Source organism: Callorhinchus milii, unplaced genomic scaffold (assembly GCF_018977255.1).
Source record: "Callorhinchus milii isolate IMCB2004 unplaced genomic scaffold, IMCB_Cmil_1.0 Scaffold19, whole genome shotgun sequence".
Taxonomy (NCBI): Eukaryota; Metazoa; Chordata; class Chondrichthyes; order Chimaeriformes; family Callorhinchidae; genus Callorhinchus; species Callorhinchus milii.
In genome coordinates, this window is record NW_024704760.1 from 10,901,124 (window position 1) to 10,925,860 (window position 24,737).

General features: G+C 44.1%; 1 protein-coding gene across 1 annotated transcript; it reads right to left on the reverse strand.

Moving 5' to 3' along the window:
• Window positions 1-6,510: 6,510 nt before the first annotated feature.
• bcas2 (BCAS2 pre-mRNA processing factor) lies at window positions 6,511-23,061 on the reverse strand. The gene is given in 7 exon segments (NM_001292927.1): window positions 6,511-7,064; window positions 10,255-10,335; window positions 10,687-10,737; window positions 14,949-15,110; window positions 16,438-16,508; window positions 17,979-18,071; window positions 22,956-23,061. Coding segments are annotated over 7 exon segments (678 nt in total). The 5' UTR covers window positions 23,049-23,061; the 3' UTR covers window positions 6,511-6,937.
• Window positions 23,062-24,737: the final 1,676 nt, after the last annotated feature.

Genomic DNA, 24,737 nt, shown 5'->3' on the forward strand with positions numbered 1-24,737 from the left:
CACCATCAAATAACTGTCTGGGGATTTGTTGCTTACCTGGGATGGTGGTATTATTTGTAAAGGATGCTGCGGAACTCCGTAGGTAAACAAAATAAAAAATAATCCCTACATTTGATACAGCGAGGTCTATAACACTGAAATGTCTCACCACCCAGGTAATGGTTATAAAGTGGCCATGAAATGGCTGTGAATGACTCTTTATCTGTAGACAATCTCAACAGTCTTTACATTTATCACATACACTCTGGGTTTTGCCCATAAAATACAGTCAATTCACTTTACAATACATCTTTTGAGAAATCTCAACAGATATCAAATGCACTAATTATTATTATCATTATTAAAACAGCAGAACGTTCCAGCTGCAAATCTGGTCAATTTTCTGAGAGAGGAAAAAAAAGCCACAAATTTGGTCTGCTTCCATATGTTTTCTGATTGTCTCCGATTTTTCTAAATGTTTCACGTTTTCACCAGCAGGCAGCACTGTTGTTTTGGTTGCTTGTAAATCTACAATTAACAAAACTTCTTAGCGCAAGATCACGGTCAATTCCACAGTGCGAGGAACATGAAACAGCCACCTCCACCGTGGTACCACACGGCAGTACTTCCTCCAAAGTGAAAGCTCAGGGTAGATTTGCTCAGGATTGTCACCAGAACAACAGTGGGCGAAGGTTGTTATATAAATGCAAGTGGTTGTTGTGGTTTCAGTTGAACACCTATATTGTGAAAATGAAGCTCTGGAGAAAGAAGTTGTTGAGGAATTATAGACAGACTGGAGTTGGCAGAGATACAAGATGTTAAGTGATACAAATTACAAATCAATGGCTGGTTCTCCGAATAAATGTTTGATATAAATCTGCCTCGTCACTGACCTCCGAGTTGCTAAAGTGGAAAGACTGCAAGTGAGAGGAACTGGGTTCATTCCCGGGTAGGGCGAAACCTTAGGCAAGTCTCCTTACTCTAAACTCCTCGGTTTACCTAGCAGTAACTCGGAACCCGGTTGTTAGTCACTTTCCGGGGATAATAATTCCTCAATAAAATAAAAAACACTTCTGTGCACAATTGGCTGCCCAATTGTGTTTCGCCCACAAAACATAGTCAATTCACTTTACAGTATATTCTGTGAAGCGATTTGAGACCTCTCGAGGCGCTATATCAAATGCAACAATTATTATTAATATTGGCTGCCGTGTTTCACCTACAAAATACAGTCAATTGACTTTACAGTATAATAATAATGATGAGAAGCGCTTTTGAGACGTCTCAACGAAGTGATGAGGCGCTATAAAAAATGCAAGAATTATTATTGTAAATATCAACTGCTCCCTGGAGATTAACAGCACTTGCAGCATCAGCCTACATTACATCAGCAGCGACACTGAGACCAACCCAACTTCCCTGGACATGAAGCAGATTTTGTTGCCCAATCACAACTCCAGGTGCAGGGTAAGAGCCAAGAAAAAGCTCCAGCCTTCGAAGTGTTGTACAACTGACAACAGTTGCGTTAGCAATAGAATAGATCCCATTTCTTTGAAGACTGCGGTCAAAGTTCCATCTGGTAGCAATGTGGAAAGATTTGGTTATCTGCTCAGCATCGTTTTTCTGTCCTGCAGTTCAACTCTTCAGTATCCCAACTGTTAAAAATAAGTTTTAGAGATTAATTCTGATTCCTTTATTGAGAGATGAAGCAGTGATATTGAAGAAACAATAGCCACAAGGAAGTAAACTTTCTAATCTGGGACTGGGGACCTGAAGGAACAGATTTTTCAGACTGAAGTCTGGAGGGAGGAAACAGGGACAATCCTGCAGAGATCTGGCCAACATTTGGCCAGGTCTGGTTCACGCGGTTAGATGATTCTGTGAAGGTCACCCTGTTTTAATCAATGCTCTACCTCTTTCTAATGATGTTTGCTGAAGATAGTCTGTGTGTATATAGCGTTTGTATAAATTAAGACGATTTTGCATTAAGCACAATCGTGGTCCGGGGACCGGAATACAATTTTAAAGCAGTACAGCCTTGCCAACACAAAGTCTGTGACCTGGGTGAGTGTTGCAACAGAAATGGCAGGAAAGGGTCACGTGGGTCCTGGGGCAGGAACCAAGTAGTACATTGGAAGGGGAGCGAGGGAAAGGGAAAGGGGAAGAGTTAAAAAATATAAAAGGAGGGGCTTGCTCTTCGTCTTTAGAGTCATCAAGGAGATCCGTATCTGACCTGAGAGCCTGGCCTCCAGGTCAGGCATGGTAACCCCATTAGTTTTAAGAAATTGCAGACGCAAGAGTAACATTAAGTAAACCTCAACCCATCTCCTGTGTGACAAGTTGCACTTATACAGCGCCTTTCATGTAGGATGAACCCATTTTGGTTAGAGCACTCACATCACAGGCGAGAGGACCGAAGGTCGGTTCCCAGGCAGGGCAACACCATAGGCCAGTTTCCTTATTCCACATAATAAATAATAATAATCCTTGCATTTGATATAGCGCTTTTCATGTCTTCTAGACGTCTTAAAGCTCTTCACAGAATATACTGTAAAGTGAATTGACTATATATGTGGGCGAAATACATGCCTCGGTTTATCGGTAGTAAGTAGCCGGTTGTTAGTTAATTAGCGGATCACTTTTCGGGGGGTAATAACCCCTACAAAAAAATCCACAACTATTTGTGGGACACTAATGTGCCGCAATTGGCTGCCGGACTTTGCCCACAAAATATGGTCAATTCAGTTTACATCATATTCTGTGAAGCTTTGAGACATAAGGCGCTATATCAAATGCAAAGATTAACTTGAAGAAATTCACATCCTCCTCCTACCTTCGAATCCTTCTCTATCGCATCCCTTCACATTTATGCCATCTTGTCCAGTCTTATTCTCCTGCCACTCCTCAACGTTTCCCACTCCCTCCGCCCTGCAATTAGTACCTGAGCTTTCAGCCACTATCCCTCCCCTGGTCTCTGGAGCTCTCCCGAAACCCTGTGCTTGTTTGCCTACAAATACAGTCATTAAACTTGACTGTAATTCTCTGTTAAGTGCGTTGAAAACTTTCAGTGTTACAGGTTTTATATCTAACCAAGCTCTGTGCTTGGTCCCCTCCTTTTCAACATTGACATGTTCTCTCTTGGTGACATCATCTGTAGACAAGGGTTCTCTCTCCGCCTCCACCCTCGACTCCAGGACCACTGTTGGTCTCAGACTGTCTGTTGGACATCAAGCGCCTTGGGACGTCCTCCTGACGTGAAAGGCGCTTTATAAATGGAATCTTGTTGTTGTCCTGGATGAAAGCCAACTTCCTCCAGTTGAATGTCAACAAGGCCAAGGCCCTCCTGCTTGGCTCCCGTCAGCACTTCCACACTTCGGGAGCTGACAGCATCACCCTTCATGGATGCACTCTACACCTCACAAACTCAATACGGAGCCTCGGTGTCCTGTTCGACCCTCAACTGTCCTTCATTCACCCACGTCCGTGAAATGAACTGCTCCGCCTTTCCCCACCTCCGCAACATCGCACGGCTCCACTACTGACTCACACCACAGGCCTCCAAGACCCACATACATGCGTTCACAAAATCCAGGCTCGACTATGCAAACTCCCAGCTTGTTGGCCTTCCCAACCCTTCCCTCCACAGGCTGCTTATCATCCCGAACTCTGCAGCCGTGTCCTCTCCTGCACCAAGTTCTGCGACCCTATCACCCCTATTAGCCAGCTCTACTGGCTTCCCATCACACAGATACAGTTTGAGATCCTGGTCCTTGCCTTCAAGGCCCTCCACAGCCTTGCTTCTCCCTACCTCTGTGAGCTCAGTGCGCTTCGAGCTGCTTCACGTCCACCGCGCTATCCGCCCAAATGGTGGGCCTTCAGCCTCTCTGCCCCCACACTCTGGAACTCCATCCTACAATGCCTCTGCCTCGCCCCCTCTCTTGCCTCCTTCAACACCTGTCTCAAGACGGCCCTCCTCTTGGACCATGCCTTCGGTCACCCTCCTACCCCTACCCATCACTCCCTCCTGATCCCAACTACCAGCTTGGGTGCAGATCCCTGACTGTCCAGCGCCTTGGGAAGTCCTCCTGACAATAAAGGTGCTATACAAATATAATTTCCACATGCCTAATAATAATCCCTCCAAAACCAAAAACAATAATAAAAATTGGTCATTTTCAATCTACGACTGTTTGTGGGACATTGCTGTGAGCAATTGGCTGCCGCGTTCGCCCACTAATATACAGTCAATTCACTTTACAGTGTGTTCTGTGAAACGCTTTGGGACGTCCTCCCGACGTGAAAAGCGCTATATTAAATGCAAGGATTATTATTATAATTATAATTTGTTGTTGTAAGTATTATTGTTAAAACTCTCTGTTCCTCTTAAAGTGCAGTGGATGCACCACATCTTGATCTCCACATGTTAAAGTCTCAATATCTTCTTCTCTCTTGTAAGTCTAACCAGCAGATATAGATCCCCTTACCTTGAATTCCTCTGATCATCGTTCTTCAATGACCATTCTCGGCTTCACCAGTTCTTCTGATCTCAGATGGAACCGTCTCATCTCTGCCATTGCTAACGTTGCCTCTCAGAAGTTCATCGTTCACAAACGCTGATTTCATCAGCCAATAAAGCCTAAATTCTTTCAGAGCTTTAAGAATAACCCAAGGGATGGAATTAATGCTTCATTGACTTTCCAGATATCTTTAGCGATGCTGAGAATAAATGTTACCTCTCAGAGGGTCAGACCGTCTGTCGCTTACATGTCCCTAGTTTTGTATGTGGATTGTATTCCTGCAAAACTGTTGAGTATCCATTTGGGACAATCACCGGTGAGTAATACAGCATTACTAGTTCGCTCTTGGAGGTGATCTCTAGCCATCGATTATCCTGATGCAGTGACTTGTCCAAACAGTTATTGAAAAAAGCAAACCCACAATGCAGGGAGTGAAAGCAGATTCTGTCTGGGATACTTAGCTAGTGCTGCACGGGTGGAGATGACACCTGCATTTTAAAACATTAAAATACACCCGAGTCCACTTTGCCGAGCATCAAATTGGTGAAAGAGCTAGCTTGAGGTCATTACTGGATCATAGAATGTTACAGCACAGGAGGCCATTCAGACCATCGTGCCAGCTACCCAATCAGTCCCACTCCCCCACTGTTTTACCATATCCTTGCAATTTTTTCCTTTACAAGTCCCTATCCAATTCCCTTTTAAAGGTGTTATAGAATCTGCTTCCATCACCCTTTCAGGTAGTGCATTCAAGACCATAACAACTCTCTGTGTAAAAAAAAATGTCTCATCCCCCTCCAATTCTTTCGCCAATTATCTTAAATCTTATATTACATTTTTCATCTACTAATTTCCCTCTTCTCTCCTGACGACAGAGACTAATTCTGAAATATACCTCAAATCATAGTTACCTTCAAGTAACCGGATCCCAAGTGCTGCAATCCTTTTATGAATTGGTACGAGGGGACAGTATAGAGCTATTTTCCTCACGGGAGACCAAGATTTCACTGTGTTCAGGGCAACAGCATTCCTTGGATGGAGTCATGGGAAAATGATAGATGGCCCAATTTTTAGGCTCTTCCTTTTGCCCAGGCACCTGTATCTTCTGCTGGAGCCTAATTTTAATCTCAAGTATGTATTAATCTCAAGTACTGTATAAACCATTGGTTAGACCATACTTTGATACTGTGTCCAGTTCTGGTCACCACGGTACAAAAATGGATATTGGAGAAATCGAGAAGATACAGAGAGGGCAGCCAAAATGATTGAGGGAATGGAAGGACTGGACTATGAAGAGCAACTAAGTAAATTGCATGTGTTCACACTGGAAAAGAGAAGATTGAGAGGCGACATGATTGCTGTCTTTAAGATTCTAAAGGGGCAAAACAATAGATCATGACAGGCTGTTTCAACTTGTCCAGAATAATAAAACCAGAGGACACAGCATGCGATTGAAGGGGTAAATTCAGAACAAATCTACGCAAACACTATTTCAGTGAGTGGAACAGGCTCCCAGGGAGACGGTTGAAGCAGGAAGTGTTGATTCTTTCAAACACAGATTAGATAGTTTTCTTTTCGGAAATAACATTATGGGATACGGTACATAGGGAGTTTGGGACATATATGTGTGGGACCGCCAGGCAGGTGGAAGGCGAACTAGATGGACTTTTCTCATCCAGCATTTCTTATGTTCTTAGATTCTTAAGTAGATTTTATATTGTAGCAAGACCGAGGAAATGAACACAATCCGTGGGCCTTTTGCCCTGAAGGGAAACAAATGCTGCGTTGAACAAAATGAAATGAACTCAAAAAGATATTGGAACGAAAATTCAGGGTGGCTGCCTGTTGTGCAGAGGGGGTATAATTCAAGTTGTGTTCCAAATGTCTGAGCAAAGAGTAGTCACCTAGAATTCTCAATTATACTGACAAGATACCCAACAAAGAGCATTCATTCATCAATCATCAGGTACTTAATCTTCCAAAAAACACAGCAGATAACAAGTACACTTAATTACCTTTTATGTTTTATTGGTAAATTTTCTGCTATAAAAATGTAATAAATCCTACCAATACTTTGCCACAGTCATATAACTAGTCCAGAAAGAAGGAGATCAGTCTGAAAACATTGAATGGGAGGAAAGGAGAGAAGGGAAGGGAATTCTCTTCCAAGCGTCAACTACCCTGGTTGCCAAATGCACATAATACCAGGCAGTTAAATGTTTGTGAGACAAGGAGGCAATACGACGATTATTTAACATGTCTTATTTGATACAAAACATACACTACACAATACACAGTAATAAAAGTATATTTTCTTCACTACAATGTACTACTACCTGCATCATTTGCTGAAATTAGCTGGTGTGTATGTACCAATCTGAGCTCAAGTCCACTCTCAGCACAGAGTACCCAACCCAGGGAGGAGGCTTGTCAGCCAGCCCTCAGAAATCCTGTCGGATATTTTCTTTGTTTTCATCTCCTTGCTGCTGTTTCATCTGGTTTATCTCGTTCTCCAGCTGGACGATGGCTCGTTCGATCTCGTAGTTCTTGCTAACTAATGCGACCCAGCTGAAACACAACAAAGTGATGGGAGGCGGAAGTTAGTAGCCGTCTAAATTTGCACGTGTTTGAACACAGCGTTTGAATACAGTGTTGGTTAGTCTATTTCAACCAACTCCTGGCACATCCACGTTTCCCAGCACATTTGGAGCAGAATTAACAAATTCTTTAAATGTTGAAAAATGCAGCTAACGTCAATTCCTGAGGCTCTCTATAATCATGCCTTTTGAATATCAGCAAAGTCACATCCAAAGCAAAGTTCCTTTCTTCCCATTAACCTGCAATGCAGGTTCAACGCATTGGGACATCCTCCTGACGTGAAAGGCGCTATACAAATGTAATTTTGCATTTTGTATTTTAATGCTGTTACAACTTGCACAAAGACCTATAGTTCCTGCAATGTCAGTTTCAGCCAGGCCATCTCTGGATAGCATCCACGAGCAGCAGGGCAATAAAGAACTCCTCCAGGCCACTCAGCACATTAAGTACAGTGTTGCCTGAGTACTGACTGCACCAAGGCCAGACCAATAATGCCAGCAAATCAATCCTGAAGGATGGAAAAACAGATTATTTCAGGAAGAGCAAAAAAAAAGTCTGGATAATGTTGGATTCAAACAGTTATTAATTGACACAGTACTTTCCAGAGAAAAACATTACTGGTTGCTTGCTCCTTTAATAGATACAATGAACAATCAATATAACCTTGACGAGACTCATTTCTAATAAGAGTTTTTTTTACAAAGAATCTCAAACTGCAGCCTGATCCCTGCTAGTTTATGAGAGTAAGGAAACTGCAGGAAAGTCACACAGGGAAGTCGCACATTAAGAACAGAATGATTGCTATCACAGCAAGAATCAGAGCATTTCAGCACAAGAAATACAGCTTCACAAGTGTTAGCAATGTGTTCCGAACTCGGGCTAACAGACTCATGCACCACTCACTATCGTTTAACATTTTCACCACGTGCTAGGTATTCTTAACAACGCCAAAGAAAAATCCTAGTAGAAAACAGTTAAGTTCTAACCCTCTATCCACTCTAAAATACCTCTCTCAACTACCTAACACTATATTGTGGCTGCAGAGACATGAAGAGTAGCAAACTGTAACCTCAGCCGCTTTATACAGCCTTCAGAACACTGCATGCTTGCATCACCAGATCTCCGGCTTCATGTATTCAGGTAAGTATTGCAATCACTATAGAGTTTCAAAAACATGGGAAATTAAAGGTTATGAATTTTTAAAACAGGATTTCAGCAATATGAATATAAAGTGTCATACTTAGATAATGAAAAAATGAGGGTAAAAAAACACCAACTGCGGAAGCGGTCTCAAGGCTCCTATAGACAGTACTTGGCCAATTGCCAAATCAACAAGAGTTTCAAATGCTTTATGAGAACATGTTATTTACTAAGTTTCCAGACATCATCAGTCAGAGCATCAGTCACTTACCTAGATATTATAATGGAGAGATGGGGGTAAATAACAAGGCTGCAATTTAACTGAGAGGTTCGGATCCAATTTTTGAAATGCAAGGACAAACCTGGAGCTGTTTACGGACATCTGCACCAAGTTTAAATTACAGTCTTTCATTAACTCTACAGTACCTTTATTGGATTTATTGGATTTATGTTCTAAATAAAAGAGTAATAATGGTAATGGCTGTTAATGTGCCACAATAACCTTGACTGAAGCCTGTAAAAGCACTGATATAATCACTAGCCACATGGCTCAAAGAACGTTAGAATAAATAAATTATTTTCCATTGGGGAAGAAAAATTATTGTACAACTGGAGACCATTATAACACTTAATTATTCCGACATAATGTTCCTCTCAACCACTCTCCACCCCCCAAACACACCATTTTCTTTTTCATCTCCAGCTACCCCTGGGTGAATCTCATTTCCTCTGACCTTCCAGTTAATCCTCTTAATCCCTCTGTATTCCCCTTTTCATCTTGTGTGAATTAAAATCCATCATCAACTCACAGCAGCTGTGTCAGCACATTCCACCCCATTTTCGGGCATGCACAGATCTTAACCTACCAGTGGTCCTTTTCACACTGGTGAATGAATCACCCAAATGTCCTTCATGCATAGTTATTCATCAAGTAAAATGTCCAACATTATCACAATCAGACACTTTGATTCATTTCTCAAGCTTCCTACCTTTGACAATTATTTCAGTGACACCATTAAACCTCTCAGAAGCACTGTGAGACGTCTTGATGACAGGATCAGGAGCTATATCAAATGCAAGGATTATTATTATCATTGCCTCTTACTTTTACCCCAGTAGTATGCAAACTATTACATTTCACGTTTGTTTCTTCTCAGTCGACATCCGATTTGTATCCAGTTCTTTTTGAGGGCCACTGTCCCCACCCGAGCACCACCATTTCCTGTGGTCCCACATCCTCAGATCTGCTCCATGTCACAGGCCCCTGCACTGGTGAACAAGCATTCAACCGGTTTGCCATCTCTGCAACTCTTGTGTCTTTTTAAAAAGTCATTTTTGGGGATATAGTTTCAGTTTATTTTTATCATTTTTTTGAGTTCTAAAGTTTTGGGGGGTTTCACTTTCAGATTCAAACACATCTGTGCAAATGGAGGGGAGAGAAGCGTGTGTACACAGTGCCCCCCCTCACGTTTGTGAGTGGAGTGAGGCACTGCGTATGAATGAGAGGCATCTCTCCCCACCTTGTGTGCAGGGGCACCTGGTGACGTGTTTGTGAGAGGAGGGGGTCACTGTGTCCTCACACATGCCCAGTGAACGTCAGGACAGGTAACGACATACAGAGTTTTTGGGTGTTTAATGGATATACACCAATTTCTTTTTTTGTGTCGAGGGTGTTTTTAAAATCGGGAGTGTTTCAGTTAAACCCACAAAAACCATAAACCCTAATTATACCTTGGGTTACCTCCCCATACCCGTTACTCCCAACCTGCCGGGGCTCAGACTCAAAAGTGATGTCTAATAGTGCTTCTGAGAGATATATACAAATGTAATCTTGTTGTTGTTAATGGTGTCACTGAAATAATCGGCAACAGTAGAAAGCTTGAGAAGTGAATCAAAGTGTCTGATTGTGATAAGATGTGTTCTGAGGTGAATCCCTACATAAAAGGTGTTATATAAGGGTAAAGTAGATGTTAATCATGTGAGTTTAGGAGAAAATTGCAACATCTAGCCATTAACTCACTTGGATTCCATTTCTCGTAGTTTACTGCCTGCAGCCAGCTGGTCATTCTTCCTCATCCAATTCAAGTCTTGAATTTGTTTCCTGAAACAAAGGGACAATATATTAAATACATAAAGTAAAATTTCAACAGCACAATTTCACCAACACTTCACACACACCAGGTGCCATATTGGGTTATGGGATCAGATGACCTAATCGCATAAAAGGTGATCATTAATTTTTATTCTGTTGATAATTGTTTTAATGCGATAAGATGCTATAAAAATGCAGGATTTTTTCTGTAACTCCACAATCTCGCAATGAGGTCGATAGAGGGAAATCTGTCCTTTCACATTGTGAAAGAAACCCACAGATAGCTAGGCTGTGGAGAATACCAGCGGCGAGAGGAGGGGAGGGGAGAGACGCACCAATTACAAAATAAGACAACCTCACCTCAGCCTTTGGAGTTCCTTTTGAGCATTTTCAATCATCTGGACCAGGTTACTAATAGTGAGAGAGGAATAGTGAGTTCTATGATAGTGAACAACATTTTATTTAGCATCAACTGACTGATGTGAACCATAATTACATGATTGCTAGTTCTACACCAATTTTCAGTGAGACTTGCAAGTCTCAGTGAAATGGGATGGGTCCGTCAATGGGGCAATGAGAAACAGTCAAAGAGCTGTGAAATTTCATAAAGTCATGGAATCATACAGCACAGAAAGAGGCCATTCGGCCCATTGTGTCTGCGCCGGCTCCGAAAAGAGCAACCCAACTCAATCCCACTGGCCTGCTTTCTCTCCATCGCCCTGCAATCCTGTCCTCCCCAAATACCCATCTACTTCTCACTTAAAAGTTGTTAGTGAATCGGTTTCCACTACCCGTTCAGGTAATACATTCCAGATCCCAACAATTCACTGGGTGAAACTAACTTAAATCGGTGTCCTCGGGTTACTGACCCACCTGCCAGTGGGAACAGTTTTTCCCGGTTCAACCTATCAAATCCTCTCATGATCTTGAAAACCTCTATTAAATCCCCTCTTAATCTTCTCTGCTCTAGGGAGAATAATCCTAGTTTCGCTAACCTCTCCTCATAACTGAGGTCCTTCATTCCTGGAACTATCCTGGTAAACCTCCTTTGCACCCTCTCCAATGCCCTAACATTTTTGCTAAAGTACAGTGCCCAGAACTGAACTCAGTCTAACCAACATTTTATAAATATTCAATATAATCTCCTGACTTTTGAATTCGATGCCTCTATTTATAAAGTCTAGTATCCCGTATGCTTTTTTAACAGCTTTATCTACCTGTCCTGCCACCTACAGAGATTTGCTTATGTGGACTCCCAAGTCTCTCTGTTCATTTGCCCTCTTTAAGATTGTACCATCAGCTTTTACTGCCTCTACTTATTCTTCCGACCAAAATACAACATTTTACATTTATCCACATTAAACCTCATCTGCCACATTTCTGCCCATTTTACCAATCTGTCTAAGTCCTCTTGGAGTCTGGTGCTATCCTCCTCACCATTAACTACGTTTCCTAGCTTAGTATCGTCTGCAAATTTGGAAATTGTGCTCCATATATCCAGGTCCAGATCATTAATATAGATCAGAAAGAGTAGTGGTCCCAATACCAATTACTTCTCTGTACTTCCTATATTCTATTTGATTATCCTGCGTTTTGGACCTGACATTTGTCATAAGCCTCCTTCTTCTGTTTTATTTTAATCCCAATTTCCTTAGTCATCCAAGAAGGTTTGACTGTCCTACCTTTCCCCTTTGTGGGAATATATTTGCTCTGTCCCCGAATTATTTCCTCCTTGAAGGCTGCCCATTGTTCGTTTGCTGTCTTACCTGCCAATTTTTCTTTCCAGTCTATCTTGGCCAGGTCCCTCTTTAGCTCATTGAAATTAGCCCACCTCCATTTGAGGGTCTTTACCTGTGATTGATTGTTGTCCTTTTCCATAACTATTCTAAACCTAATGATGTTGTGATCACTGTTATCCAGATGCTCTCCTACTGAAACCTGCTCCACTTGCCCCACTTCATTTCCCAGAACTAAATCCAGCTCTGCTTCCTTCCTCGTTGGGCTAGAAACATGTTGATCCAGAAAGTTCTCCCACACACATTTCAGGAATTGCTCCCCTTCCTTGCCCTTTACACTGCGCGTTTCCCAGTCTATGTGAGGATAATTGAAAAAATCCCCCATTATCACTACTCTATTGGTTTTGCATCTTTCCGAAATCTGCTTCCGGATTTGCTCATCTGCTCATTTGCTCATCTATCGCCTTCCCACTATTTGGAGGTCTATAGTAAATACCTAAGAGTAATTCTAATCAAATAGATTGAGTTTTTGGACCCTCTAACACATCGTCTTTTTCCAGGACTGTGACCGTGTCCCTAATGAGTATTGCACCCCTCTTCCTTTTGTCCCTTCCCTATCCCTCCTGAATAGGTTGTAGCCAGGAATATTCAGCTCCCATTCCTGTTCTTGCTTGAGCCAAGTCTCCGTAATTGCCACTACATCATAACCCCATGTGGCAACTCGAGCCGCAGCTCACCAAGCTTACGTCACGCTTCGTGCATTTACATACATGCACTCCAAGACCGGCTTAATCCACTCTACATTTCTCCCCCATCTTTTTCCAGTTTGCTGGACTATTCCCTGTTTCATTTCTATTTGTCTCTCCTCGTCCACTATGTAACCCGTTTCCCCTCGCTGATGCTACATTCTGATCCCAACTCCACCCCCTCAAAATCAGCTTAAACGCTTCCCCACAGCATTTGTTATCCTTGTTGCAATGACATTGGTCCCAGCCCTGATCAGCTGTAACCCATCCCTCGTGTACAGGTCCCATCTGCCTCAGAAGTGGTCCCAGTGGTTTAGAAACCTGAAGCCCTCCTTCCTGCACCATTTCTCCAGCCAGGCATTCGTGTGTTGAATGCCTGACTGGCGAAATGGTGCCTAGCACATAATTTTTCAAACACTTTTTTTAAACAATATCTGACTCACAAAGACACTATTTCTTCCACCAAACTCACAGACAGAACTACCATGAGATTATATTAACAACCACATGCAAAAATTAATCTTTGTAGGTATATTTCGGAGGCCTTCTGGGTACTCCCAGCAAACATGCAATGTAAAATCAATCACAAAGTGTACAGTACTCCATAATGTTTTCATTTTAATAATCCTTAACTCAGCTGCTTTTTATTAGTAATAATAATAAACCTTGCATTTGATATACAGGAAAACATTACTCCACTACCGGACGTATGATCTGGGAGTGTTCACACACCCATCCATCTTTTGAACTGCTGGCAAAGTTGTTGAATTCTTGAGGCTGCAGTATTTATATAGGGGCTGATCAGGAAGAAAACTCAATAATAATTCCAGAATTTGATATAGCATCTTATCACTTCTTCGAGATGTCACAAAGCCCTTCACAAAATATATTGCAAAGTGAATTGACTAAATTTTGTGTGAAAACACGGCAGGCAATTGCGCTCAATAGTGTCTCACAAATAATGGTGGATTGAGTGACCAAATTATCATTACCCCCCAGAAAACCGCCAATTGACTAACACCCGGGTTCCTACTTATTGCTAGGTAAACAGAGGCGTGTGGAGTAAGGAAAGTTACCCAACGTTTTGCCCTCCCAGGAATCGAACCCAGGTCCTCTCGCTCGCGAGGTGAGTTCGCCCACTCAGAAGGTTGTGGGTTCAAGCTCCACATTGGGGTCTTGAAATCATATCGTCTAAGTTGACACTCCTATGCAGTACTGGGGGTATCTTCCATTGTCGGAGGGCCGTGCTTCAGATGAGACATTAACCCGAGGTCCCATCTGCCTGTTCAGGTGGATGTTAAAGATCCTGTGAAACTATCCAAAATGAGAAGGGAGTTTCTCTCTCCTGGTGTCCTGGCCAACAACTCCCAAATAAAATTGGTCACTCGCTCCACGACTGTTTATGGAACATTGTTCAAAGTTCTGATATGTTACTTGAACCCACAACATCGAGTCCTGTGGCTTAGTGGTTAGAGCACTCACCATGCAAGTGAGAGGACCTGATTCGATTAAAGTTGTTTGACAACAACATTGTCCGGGCAGCGCAAAACATTGGGCAAGTTTCCTTAGTCCACACTCCTCTGTTTACTGAGCAGTAAATAGGAACCCAGTTGGGGGATTGCTTTTCCGGGGGAAATAATCTCCTCAAAAAAAAATATGAATTTGGTCACTTAATCCATGACTATTTATGGGACACTGTGTGCGGAATTGACTGCCGGATTTCGGGCACAGGATATAGTTGTTTCACTTTACATTTTGTGAAACATTTTGAGATGTCTCGAAGATGTGATAAGGCGCTAAATCAAATGCAAGATTTATTATTATTACATTCTGATCCAGAGCATTACTAACTGGAAACATACTTCATTCAGATCTTATAAATGGCCAAATTTCTGCCTGGATGAATGGCTAGTAGCAGGATTAGACTAGCAACTGTTGGGGTACACAGCATAGGTTTGTTGATGTAGGTAGGGAGGGACAATAAGAGATGGTGCAACAATCACTGTGCAATTCAGTTACTGTGTTGGTTTTGACTGATTCAAATCATTATAAAAGATGTTGGTAAGCGTCATGTGAAGGGTCACTGGATTTGACGACTCGTTATAATTTTGTAAAGCGTTGATAGACAAAAGCCACTTACTCATTATAAACTTTCCACGCGTTTGAGCCATGCTGGGACATTAGCTCCAGGTTCTCGATCCTCACGGCCTGATGCTCCAGCTGTGCCATTGAGTTGTTGACGCACTCCTGCCAGGCGGTGATGTCGTTCTTCTGTCCTGAGGATGGGGCAGGCAGCTCATACCTGTAAGGGGCAAGAGACAGGAGCAAGAAGGTAGGAAAGAAAATCAATCTAACTGAAGGAACGCAGAATGGGCACCAAGCCGCACAATTGTGTTCAGTGTTCAGTGAGAGTGAAGCAAACAGCAACAAAATGACAATTGTATATCACCTTTCACAGCGGGAGGATGTTCCAAGGCGCTGGACAGATAGAGTTATGGACCCGAGCTGGGGGTCGGGGTGGGGGAGGGTAGAGGGTAGGGGGGAAAGCAGGAAGATCAAAAGCACAGTTGAAGAGGAGGGTCTTGAGGTGGGTCCTGAAGGTGGCAAGGGAGGGGGCGAGACAGAGGGACAGCAGGATGGAGTTCCAGAGGGTGGGTGCAGAGTGGTGGAAGGCCCACCCGCCAATAGTGGGGCGAGCAAGGCGGGGGGCGTGAAGCAGGCCAGAGCCGTCACACCCCCTCATAAATGAACCACATTACTGAGTTGAACAGACAAAGGAAAGTCTTGTGCTGAGTTACCTAATCCCACTGAGAATGCCTCTTCCCGCCTGCACTCCAGTCCCACTTGCCACCTGGACTCAAGTGCCAACCAAATTAGGTGAGTTAATGGCAACTCAATGGCTGTAGATTGACAGTTATCTTTGATATCAGCAAAGGGGATGGATGCTTTGCTGCAATCTGCTGGACAGAACAGCGCAGCACAGGTGGTGGTTTGGCTGGAATTCCACACTTACAATGCCACATAAGTTGGAAGGACATTTCAATACAGATTGTTATCATCACAAAAAGTACTCAGAATAGATTAGTGTGCTGCATGGGGGAGAGTAGGAGGGGGAAGAGAGAGCGAGAGAGGAGAGAGAGAAAGAGAGAGAAAGAGTGAAGCGAGAAGACTGAGAACTAAATAAGTATTTGGAAAAACTATTCCAAGTACAGGGACTTTACTGTCAATATCTGGTAACTATTTTACACAGAGTGGCTAAGTCAAGCTATAGCTGTGGCACCAATTAATACACAATAAAATATAAAATGACATTTGTACAGCGCATTTCACGTCGGGAGGACATCCCAAGGCGCTGGGCTAATATTTCTACAAAGAAAGCAAATGTTCATTGCAGTCAATGTCCTAAGTGATCTTTTGCTTCGGATACATTATTTAAGCAGCATATTGCATGAGTTAAGGTAAAGAGATTGGAAGGAAACATAAAACACCAATTACTGGTCATTTGAAGATTCAAGGACACATTTGAAGATTTGAACATAGAGCAAATTCAACACTAGCAAACTATATCAGAAAATAATTAAAAAGGACATTTCCAAATAACCACTTCAATACTAAATCTGTGGACTCACCTTTTCATACTGAGCAGTTCCATTGGCTGCCGAGCTGCTAGACGCTCAAACTCATTCCTCATTATCTCAGTCTGCAAAAAGTTTGGTTTAAATATACATTAATTCCTAATCACATACAATGTTTATGTAGTGCAGATTCAATGCATTGCACAAGATGAAAAGGTGAAAAGATGAAAGGGTGTGCGCGTGCTAAACCTATATTTTCCATAATGGAGGTAACGCAAGAAGAAATGTGTAATTTTTGGCTTGTTTGTTGCTCTAAACAACACAATGTATAATCTTTCTAAAAGAAAGGTTTTACACAGTGGGTAATTAATGACTGGAACATTACCTGGGAAGGTGATAAGAGGCCATGGTACCCAATTCATTTAATCAACAGCTTGATGCTCGGGTCCAAATCCCCTGACTGTCCAGCGCTTGGGATGTCCTCCTGATGTGAAAGGTTGCTGTGTAAATGTAATTTGTTGTTGATACTGCAATGGGTGGGCAGCAGGATGGGTATTTTGGAATACTAAGGTCAAATGGAGAGCTTTCTCTATTGAAACCACTCTGTCAATTTGTTTGTCTTGTCCTGGCTGGACCTATGTTGTTATGTTTTTATTTAATATTGAGCAGGTACAGTTTCTGTAAATTTATCTTCAAACCATTTTAAAAAGGGAATCGAAGTAACAAGCCGTGAACCTATTGCCAATCCCATTAGCTTGAGCTAAAATATTCTTCTTCTACTCCCTACCAAAAACTCACTGTCTGACCCATTTTTCCAAATGGTCACATGGATATAGAAAGCCCAATCTCTTCTAATACCTGATGCCTTTTGGCACATCCCATTCATCTCTGTCGTCAACACCAGATTAGAATAATAATCCATGCATCTGAGATAGAGCCTTTCCACATCAGGATTTACTGTACAACAACTTGCACTTCTATAGCGCCCTCCACACAGGGCAGGTGGATGGTGGAGCCTGACTCCAAGCCGGGGGCAGATGGGGGGAGGGACAGGTGCCGGACACTACAGTGTCAGCACTACACTGTATTGTAATGACAGCATTTCTTGGTAAAGGCGGCGGACAGTTTGCAGTGCTCCCCAAACAATGAAGAGAATGAGTGATTATCTGGGGATTTTCAACCAGGCCACTTCATTCACTTTTCCAATAATACCATGAGATCTCATTGTCCACTTAAACAGGCAATGGGACCTGGGTTTAACATTTCATCTGAAGGACAGCACCTCCAACAATTCAGCGCTCCCCCATCTCAGCCTAGACTGAGAGTTTAAAGTTCTTATGTGGAATCTACAACCTTCTACCTCAGAGCCAAGCATGCTCCTACACTTTACAGTAAATCCTGTAAGAGGTTTTGATGATGTGATAGAATAGGCAAATATGGTAACATAAATTTAAACCCAGGGATTTCCTAGGATTTCTGATTGCTTCTGATGTACCGATTTCTGTTAATGGAATGTATTAAAAGACTTGGACATCACTAAGAATGTAATGAGAAGATGCAGATGGCGTGTTCAGGCTACAGCTCCACATACTCACTTCAAACGCCGAATAGTCAGGTGTAGGCAAATAGCTCAGGTAATTTTTCGTAGGTCGATATCGCCTGGTTTCTTCCTCCACCAGTGCAGCTGCCTAACAGATAGAAAGTGGGGGAAAAAAAGTTGTGAGATCGGAGGCACAAATGAGCATTTCTGCCCAACACTGCTCAATATTGCCCAATTATTCTAAAGGCAAAATGCTGGAAATCAGAAATAAAAACAGAAGCCGCTGGGAACACTCAGCAGGTCAGGCAGCATCTATGGAGAGAGGAAAGTGAGTTAATTTTTCAGGTCGATGACCTTTCGTGACAAAACCTTTTTTTTATTGCCCAACTATTCTTTTCCACTGCTTTTCTCTAAACCGATGCCTTAAAGCGTTCACAGAATATTAATTCTATTTTTAAAAAAATAGAAAAATGTGGTTAATCAATGCACAAGTCGTTTTTTAAATTTTCTTTGAAGGCTGACTATTCAGTACAATGTGGGGGGCGGCGAGGGTGGGGGGGTGTTATCCCAGGTAAAGGGAGTTGATAATTTTAGAAAACTCATGAATCTTTTAACAAGTTTTTTGCTTGAGTGATTTTTTCAATGAAAGCACTGAGTCAATTAGCCAATCAAAATGCAATTACCTGGTTAGAGGTTTGTCAGCTAAATGATGAATCCCAAAGATACCGCCATAACATGCTTTCAAATTGCAAAAAAACACCAAATTTAGTAGCTGGAGAATAGCCAGACGATCCCAGCTGCTGTCTTGTAAGATTTAACCTACTGTAAATGCATATTTTTATATTAAAATAAATCTGTTGAGTTTTGGATTAGTCATATTGGTTACAAGACTGCACTTTATAGTCCATGGATCTCATTTCTGCTTTCATTGTCTAATAAGTCTAAGATAAATTTGATCAGACCCATTTATATTGGTATGTAAAATCCTTCAGCTGCAAAAGAACAGCCAGTGTAACAATGTTATCTGTTGGAAATAAGTCTAATTGCAATCACACTTGAAAATGTGATTGACAACTGCTAAATCCCTTCTGCAAAAAAAACAATCCTCCGAACCATGACTATAATAAAGCCCACTATAAATGTAATTATGCTGTGCGGTCCAGGTTTAAAATAAGCTCTTATTTCATTTCTCATCTCTCCAGGTGTTGAATTTAGCAAACATCACAGCAGGAGGATAAATAACTTTGGGGGTAAAGAGCATCAGTATGCTGTCTTTTTTTCCATCTCATTTCTAGCTTTGAATCCAGTCCAGGCTGACAGAACAAAAAGACCTTGTTGGCAGCTCTTCAGTCAGCACAAAATGAGTGTGGTGTTGGCTCCACTCCCACTGGACACGAGCTCACAGCACCAGACTGCCCACTGAGAGTACGAACTGACAATCTCGCTCAGAGGCTCGGCACAGATGGCAGTGTGGGAACTGTTAATGCCACAGGTGAGAGGGAGATGGCTAATTGTCAATTGTTGAGGGCTGAACACCAAACTGATTTATTTGGCCAATACAGTAAACACCCAGCTCCAGGTATTTGAATGAGGGTGAGTAATTACACCTTGGTTTCAAGATCCTCACACTCATTTTTAAATCCCTTCATGCCCTGGCATCTCCCTACCTCTCCGAGCTGTCTAACCCCCCCCAATCCACAGCCTCTGGCCTCCTGCATGTCTCCCATTCCACCATCGGCAACCGCTATACCATTACACCCCAAAACGCTGGAACATCTCTTTCTTGATCTCTCCTCCTTACCCCTTCCTTCCCCATTTTCGGGTCACACCTGAAGACCTTCCTATTTAATCATGCCTAAGGTCACCTCCACTCCCCGGGCTCGGCGATGTGCTCCGCCACTGTCAAGCGCTCTGGGACACTACTGTGCGTGAGGGCGTATATAATTGCGAGTAGTTGTTGTTTACATGCAGTGCCGGTAAATGCCAGCATATGCATTAACAGCATTTTCTGGCACTACCTATGCATTTTTTGCATTACTGACATTTTAATTACGCTTAGCTGGAAATTCCAGCTCAAACTGGATCTCCCCTCATTAGTTCAGCTACCTGGGGTTTTATCTGTACAGAACTGTATCTGAATGATCTTCCTGACATCACTGCTGAGTGCTTAAAGTGACAGCCTCATCAAAAGAAGAAGTATGATTCATGACAGAAATTATTTTTGCTTCATCTGAAGATTTATCTCAAATCATAAGAACAACAACAAAATTACATGTGTATCGTGTTTTTCATGCCAGGAGGATGTCCCAATGTGCTGGACTGTCAGGGATCCGCACCCAAGCCGGTAGTTGGGATCAGGAGGGGTGGAGGGCAAGGTATGAGGGTGACTGAACGCTCGGTTGAAGAGGAGCATCTTGAGACGGATCTTGAAGGAGGCAAGGGAGGGAGTGTGGCCAAGGGACTGTGGGATGGAGTTCCAGAGAGTGGGAGCAAAGGGGTTGAAGGCCCACACACCAATGGTGAGGAGGGCAAGGCAGGGGACGTGTATCAGGCTGGAGTTCGCTGAGAGGTGGGAGCAAACTGGTTGGTGGAGTTTAGGAGGTCACAGAGGATGAGGGTCTCGGCGGCATGCAATGAGACAGTGGCAGAGCTGTGCGGTGTTACGGAGGTGAGGAAAGGCGGAGCGGATCGTGGCACATATGTGGGGTATGAAGGACAGTTGAAGATCGAACAGGACACCGAGGTTCCAATTTGGCTCCATGAGGTGAACAGTGCATCCATGAACAGTGTTGCTGTCAGCGCCCGAAGTATGGAGGCACTGACGAAAGCTAAGCAGGAGAATCTGAGTGTCGTTGACATTCAACTGGAGAAAGTTAGCTCTCATTCAGGACTTGATATCCGACAGGACAGCATTGGAGCGGAGGGCGGAGGCAGAGAGTTAGAGTTGAGTGTCATCTGCATACATGTGAAAGTTGACAGATGATGTCACCAAGAGGGAGCATATAGCTGTTGTAGAGGAGGGGACCAAGGACAGAGCCCTGAAGAACGCCGCACAAGATGGTCCGGGGGCCGGAGGAGAAGCCATTAGTGGAGATGAAGTGGAGATGGTGTGAGAAGTACGATCTAAACCACTCAAGGGCAGGTCCGTGAAGGTTGAGCTGAGAGGAGGTGGAGGAGGATAGAATAGTCGACAGTGTCGATGCCAGCAGAACTAAATTAAATGCATGGATTATTATTAAAATGAATAAAGAATTGATTACATGCTCTCCTATTGGTGGAAGCCAGCTTGGATGCCAGCGCTTTTAGATTACATTATCACCTGACAGTCCTTTTTAGCTGACAGTCCTTTATCCAGACATTTACATTCTGATACCTTCATGGTTTTGATAATGAAATTTTCCTAAGGAAAAGGCCCAGTGTAATTTCAACATCAATTAATAACGATCCTGGTAAATTTCAATGATTTTCAATTACACCTACCACAATGTTTGTCAGATTGCAATGACACTACTTGGCACAGAAGAGTTGTAATAAACCATGTATTTGATGAAACGTCTACACCAATGCTCTCAGTAACAGCTACAATAAACTGACTGCTGTGTGTCGCCCACAGTTAATCCACTTTACACTATATCCTGTGAAGGGCTTTGAGAGATCTCAATGGTCTTACCTGATAAGGGGCTATATCAAATGCAAGGATTATTATTATCCACCTGAACAGGCAGCTGGGACCATCTTTCAAACATCTCATCCAAAGTATGGTACCTTGAGCATTGCACTGGAGTGTCAGCCTGGACTGTGAGCTCAGTCAACCCACCCCCTCTGTCTACCTCTAATCTGCCTTGTCACTCACTCACTCACTCACGCTCTCTCTATACCATTAAAGCCCTCTCCACCCTTACTCCTTTTCTGATAATAAATAATAATCCTTACATTTAATACAGTGTCTTTCACAACAGGATGATGTCTCAAACTACTTTACATGATTCACTTGTGTGTTTTTGTAGATGAATACAGCAGCCAAATTGCTCACAGCAGTATCCCACAGTCATGAACATAATAATAATAAGCCTTGTATTTGATATAGTGCCTTGTCACGCCATTGAGACATTTTGAAGCGCTTCACAGAATATACTGTAAAGTGGATTGACTGTGTATTTTGTGAACAAACACACCATCCAGCTTGCTCTCAGCAGTGTCCCACAAACAGTCATGGAACTAGCGACCAATGTTTTTCTCTGGGAGATTGTTTGCCAGGACACCGGGGGGGTGGGGGGGAGAGAGACTCCCATCTCTTTTCTAATAGCACTGCGGGATCTTTAACATGTACCTGCACAGGCAGAGGGGGCCTTGGGTTAACGTCTCATCAGAAGGACGGCACATCTGACAATTAGAGCGAGAGAACCCCCACCTCCATCACATCCTCACCACCAGCACCAACCTCCCCACCCCCCCACCTCCTCACCACCAGCACCAACCTCCCCACCCCCCCACCTCCTCACCACCAGCACCAACCTCCCCACCCCCCCACCTCCTCACCACCAGCACCAACCTCCCCACCCCCCACCTCCTCACCACCAGCACCAACCTCCCCACCCCCCACCTCCTCACCACCAGCACCAACCTCCCCACCCCCCCACCTCCTCACCACCAGCACCAACCTCCCCACCCCCCACCTCCTCACCACCAGCACCAACCTCCCCACCCACCCACCTCCTCACCACCAGCACCAACCTCCCCACCCACCCACCTCCTCACCACCAGCACCAACACCCCCACCCACCCACCTCCATCACATCCTCACCCCCCGCCCCCCAGCGCTGCACTGACAGACGATGTGATTCCAAGTCCTGATGTGGAATTGAACCCACGACCTCCTGCCTGAGAGGCTCTCGAGGCTCTCAGTGAGTCAGGCTGACACCCCCCCCCTCCCGGTACAGGCCCCACTGGCCCCCTCCGCGCCGCTCCCCGGGGGCACAGGCCAGAGGGGCGGCCGCTGCCCCGCGTTTCCCATCGCTGCTCCCGCACTTACCGCCTCCCGCACTCCCGGCGCGTCGTAGCCCTGGTCAAAGTAGGGCAGCGCGTCCACCACCACATCGCCCGCCACAGCCAGCGGCCCCGCCATCTTACCCCGACACACTGCGCCTGCGCGGTTTCCCTCCACACACTGCGCCTGCGCGGCTTTCCTCCACACACTGCGCCTGCGCGGCTGCCCGCCACACACTGCGCCTGCGCGGTTTCCCTCCACACACTGCGCCTGCGCGGCTGCCCTCCACACACTGCGCCTGCGCAGTTTCCCTCCACACACTGCGCCTGCGCAGCCTCACCCCGCCCCCCCCCCCAACGCGACATACGCGCTGCGCCTGCGCAGTTTCCTCCTCGCCCTCACGCCCGTTAGTCAATGTGACTACATTTTGGGCGGGTTTCACGCCCCATTGGGCGGGTTTTTGGTTGTGGTTTTAAAAACTGCTTCAGGCGGGTACCTAACTTTTATAATAATATATATATATATATAATTCACCCCCCACTCCCCTCCCCCTCTGACTAACCTTCCACTGTTCGCTCTGCTGCCCCATTAATAGGTAACACATAAGTCATTATTATTGTTGTTGTTGTTGTTGTTGTTGAGCCTCCCTGAGCCGCGGGCAGCACCGGGACAGTCCCGGGGACGGGGAATCCTCCCACTCAGCTCCTATTCACCCCACAGCCAACCGTGTATATATGGTGTAAAGCTGAGGCCCAAGACCAGAACCCCGGGGAACAACACTCGTCGTGTTCTCCGCACTTGGCATTTTTGCTAATAACCTCTTGTGTGGAACCATATCAAATGCAAAGGCGATAAGAGAGTTCCCCAAATCTGGTGAGAGGGACAGTGCAGGTGCTGCTGTGACTGCTGGGGCCAATTTGGAGCTATTCACTGTAACCTGACAACTCGACCCATGCGGTCAGCTTGGCTTAATGGATAGCATTCTGGCCTTTGGGTCTGAAGGTTGTGGATCCAATGCCCAACGCAGTGATCTGAGTTGACACTCCAGTGAAAGAGAGTCGTTGGTAGTGCTGTCCTTCATCTGAAATGTTAAAACCGAGGTCCCGTCTGCCTGTTCAGGAGGACGATAAAGATCGCCTGACACTATTGGAAAAGAGCAGGGAGTTCCTACCTGTGTCTTGTTTAACAATCCCCCAGAGTAATGGTTATTCACCTGCTTTCGGATGCTGCTTGATGTTGGCAGTTGCACACATGCTACGGTCCTGCTCCACAAGCTCCTGAATGGGAAACACTTCACTAATCATTGGTGCTTCTAACGCTCAGTGTGTCTCTGGCTATGCACAGGCTGACCATTCAACCTAGTTACAGACATTCTGTCTGTCAATCCTCTGAGCCCAGAGAGATGACAGACTGATAGCTGCAAGGAGGGCATGAATAATAAATTATCTCAGTTGACTAGTCACGACACTAGATTTTTCACAGATTGCTGCAAAGCACGGATGCAGTCAGACTCAATCACATCCAGGAGGAACGTCTGAGATACTGAGAGTACATTTCCATCGTCTTGACAGATCAGCCAGTGCTCTGCTGACTTGACACACCAGCAAATTCCTTGTTATAGGAAAGAAAGAACTTACATATTTTTAGTGCATTAATATTTAAGCTACCTTCTCGTTTCCAATAGTGCCGCAGGATCATTAACGTCCATCTGAACAAGCAGAGGGCACCTCACCCCTTTGATCTTGTGCTTAACAGTCATCTCTGTGTAAACTGTCATTGCTTCACAAAACATTCTGTGTGTTCAGCTCACAACATTGTCGCACTGGG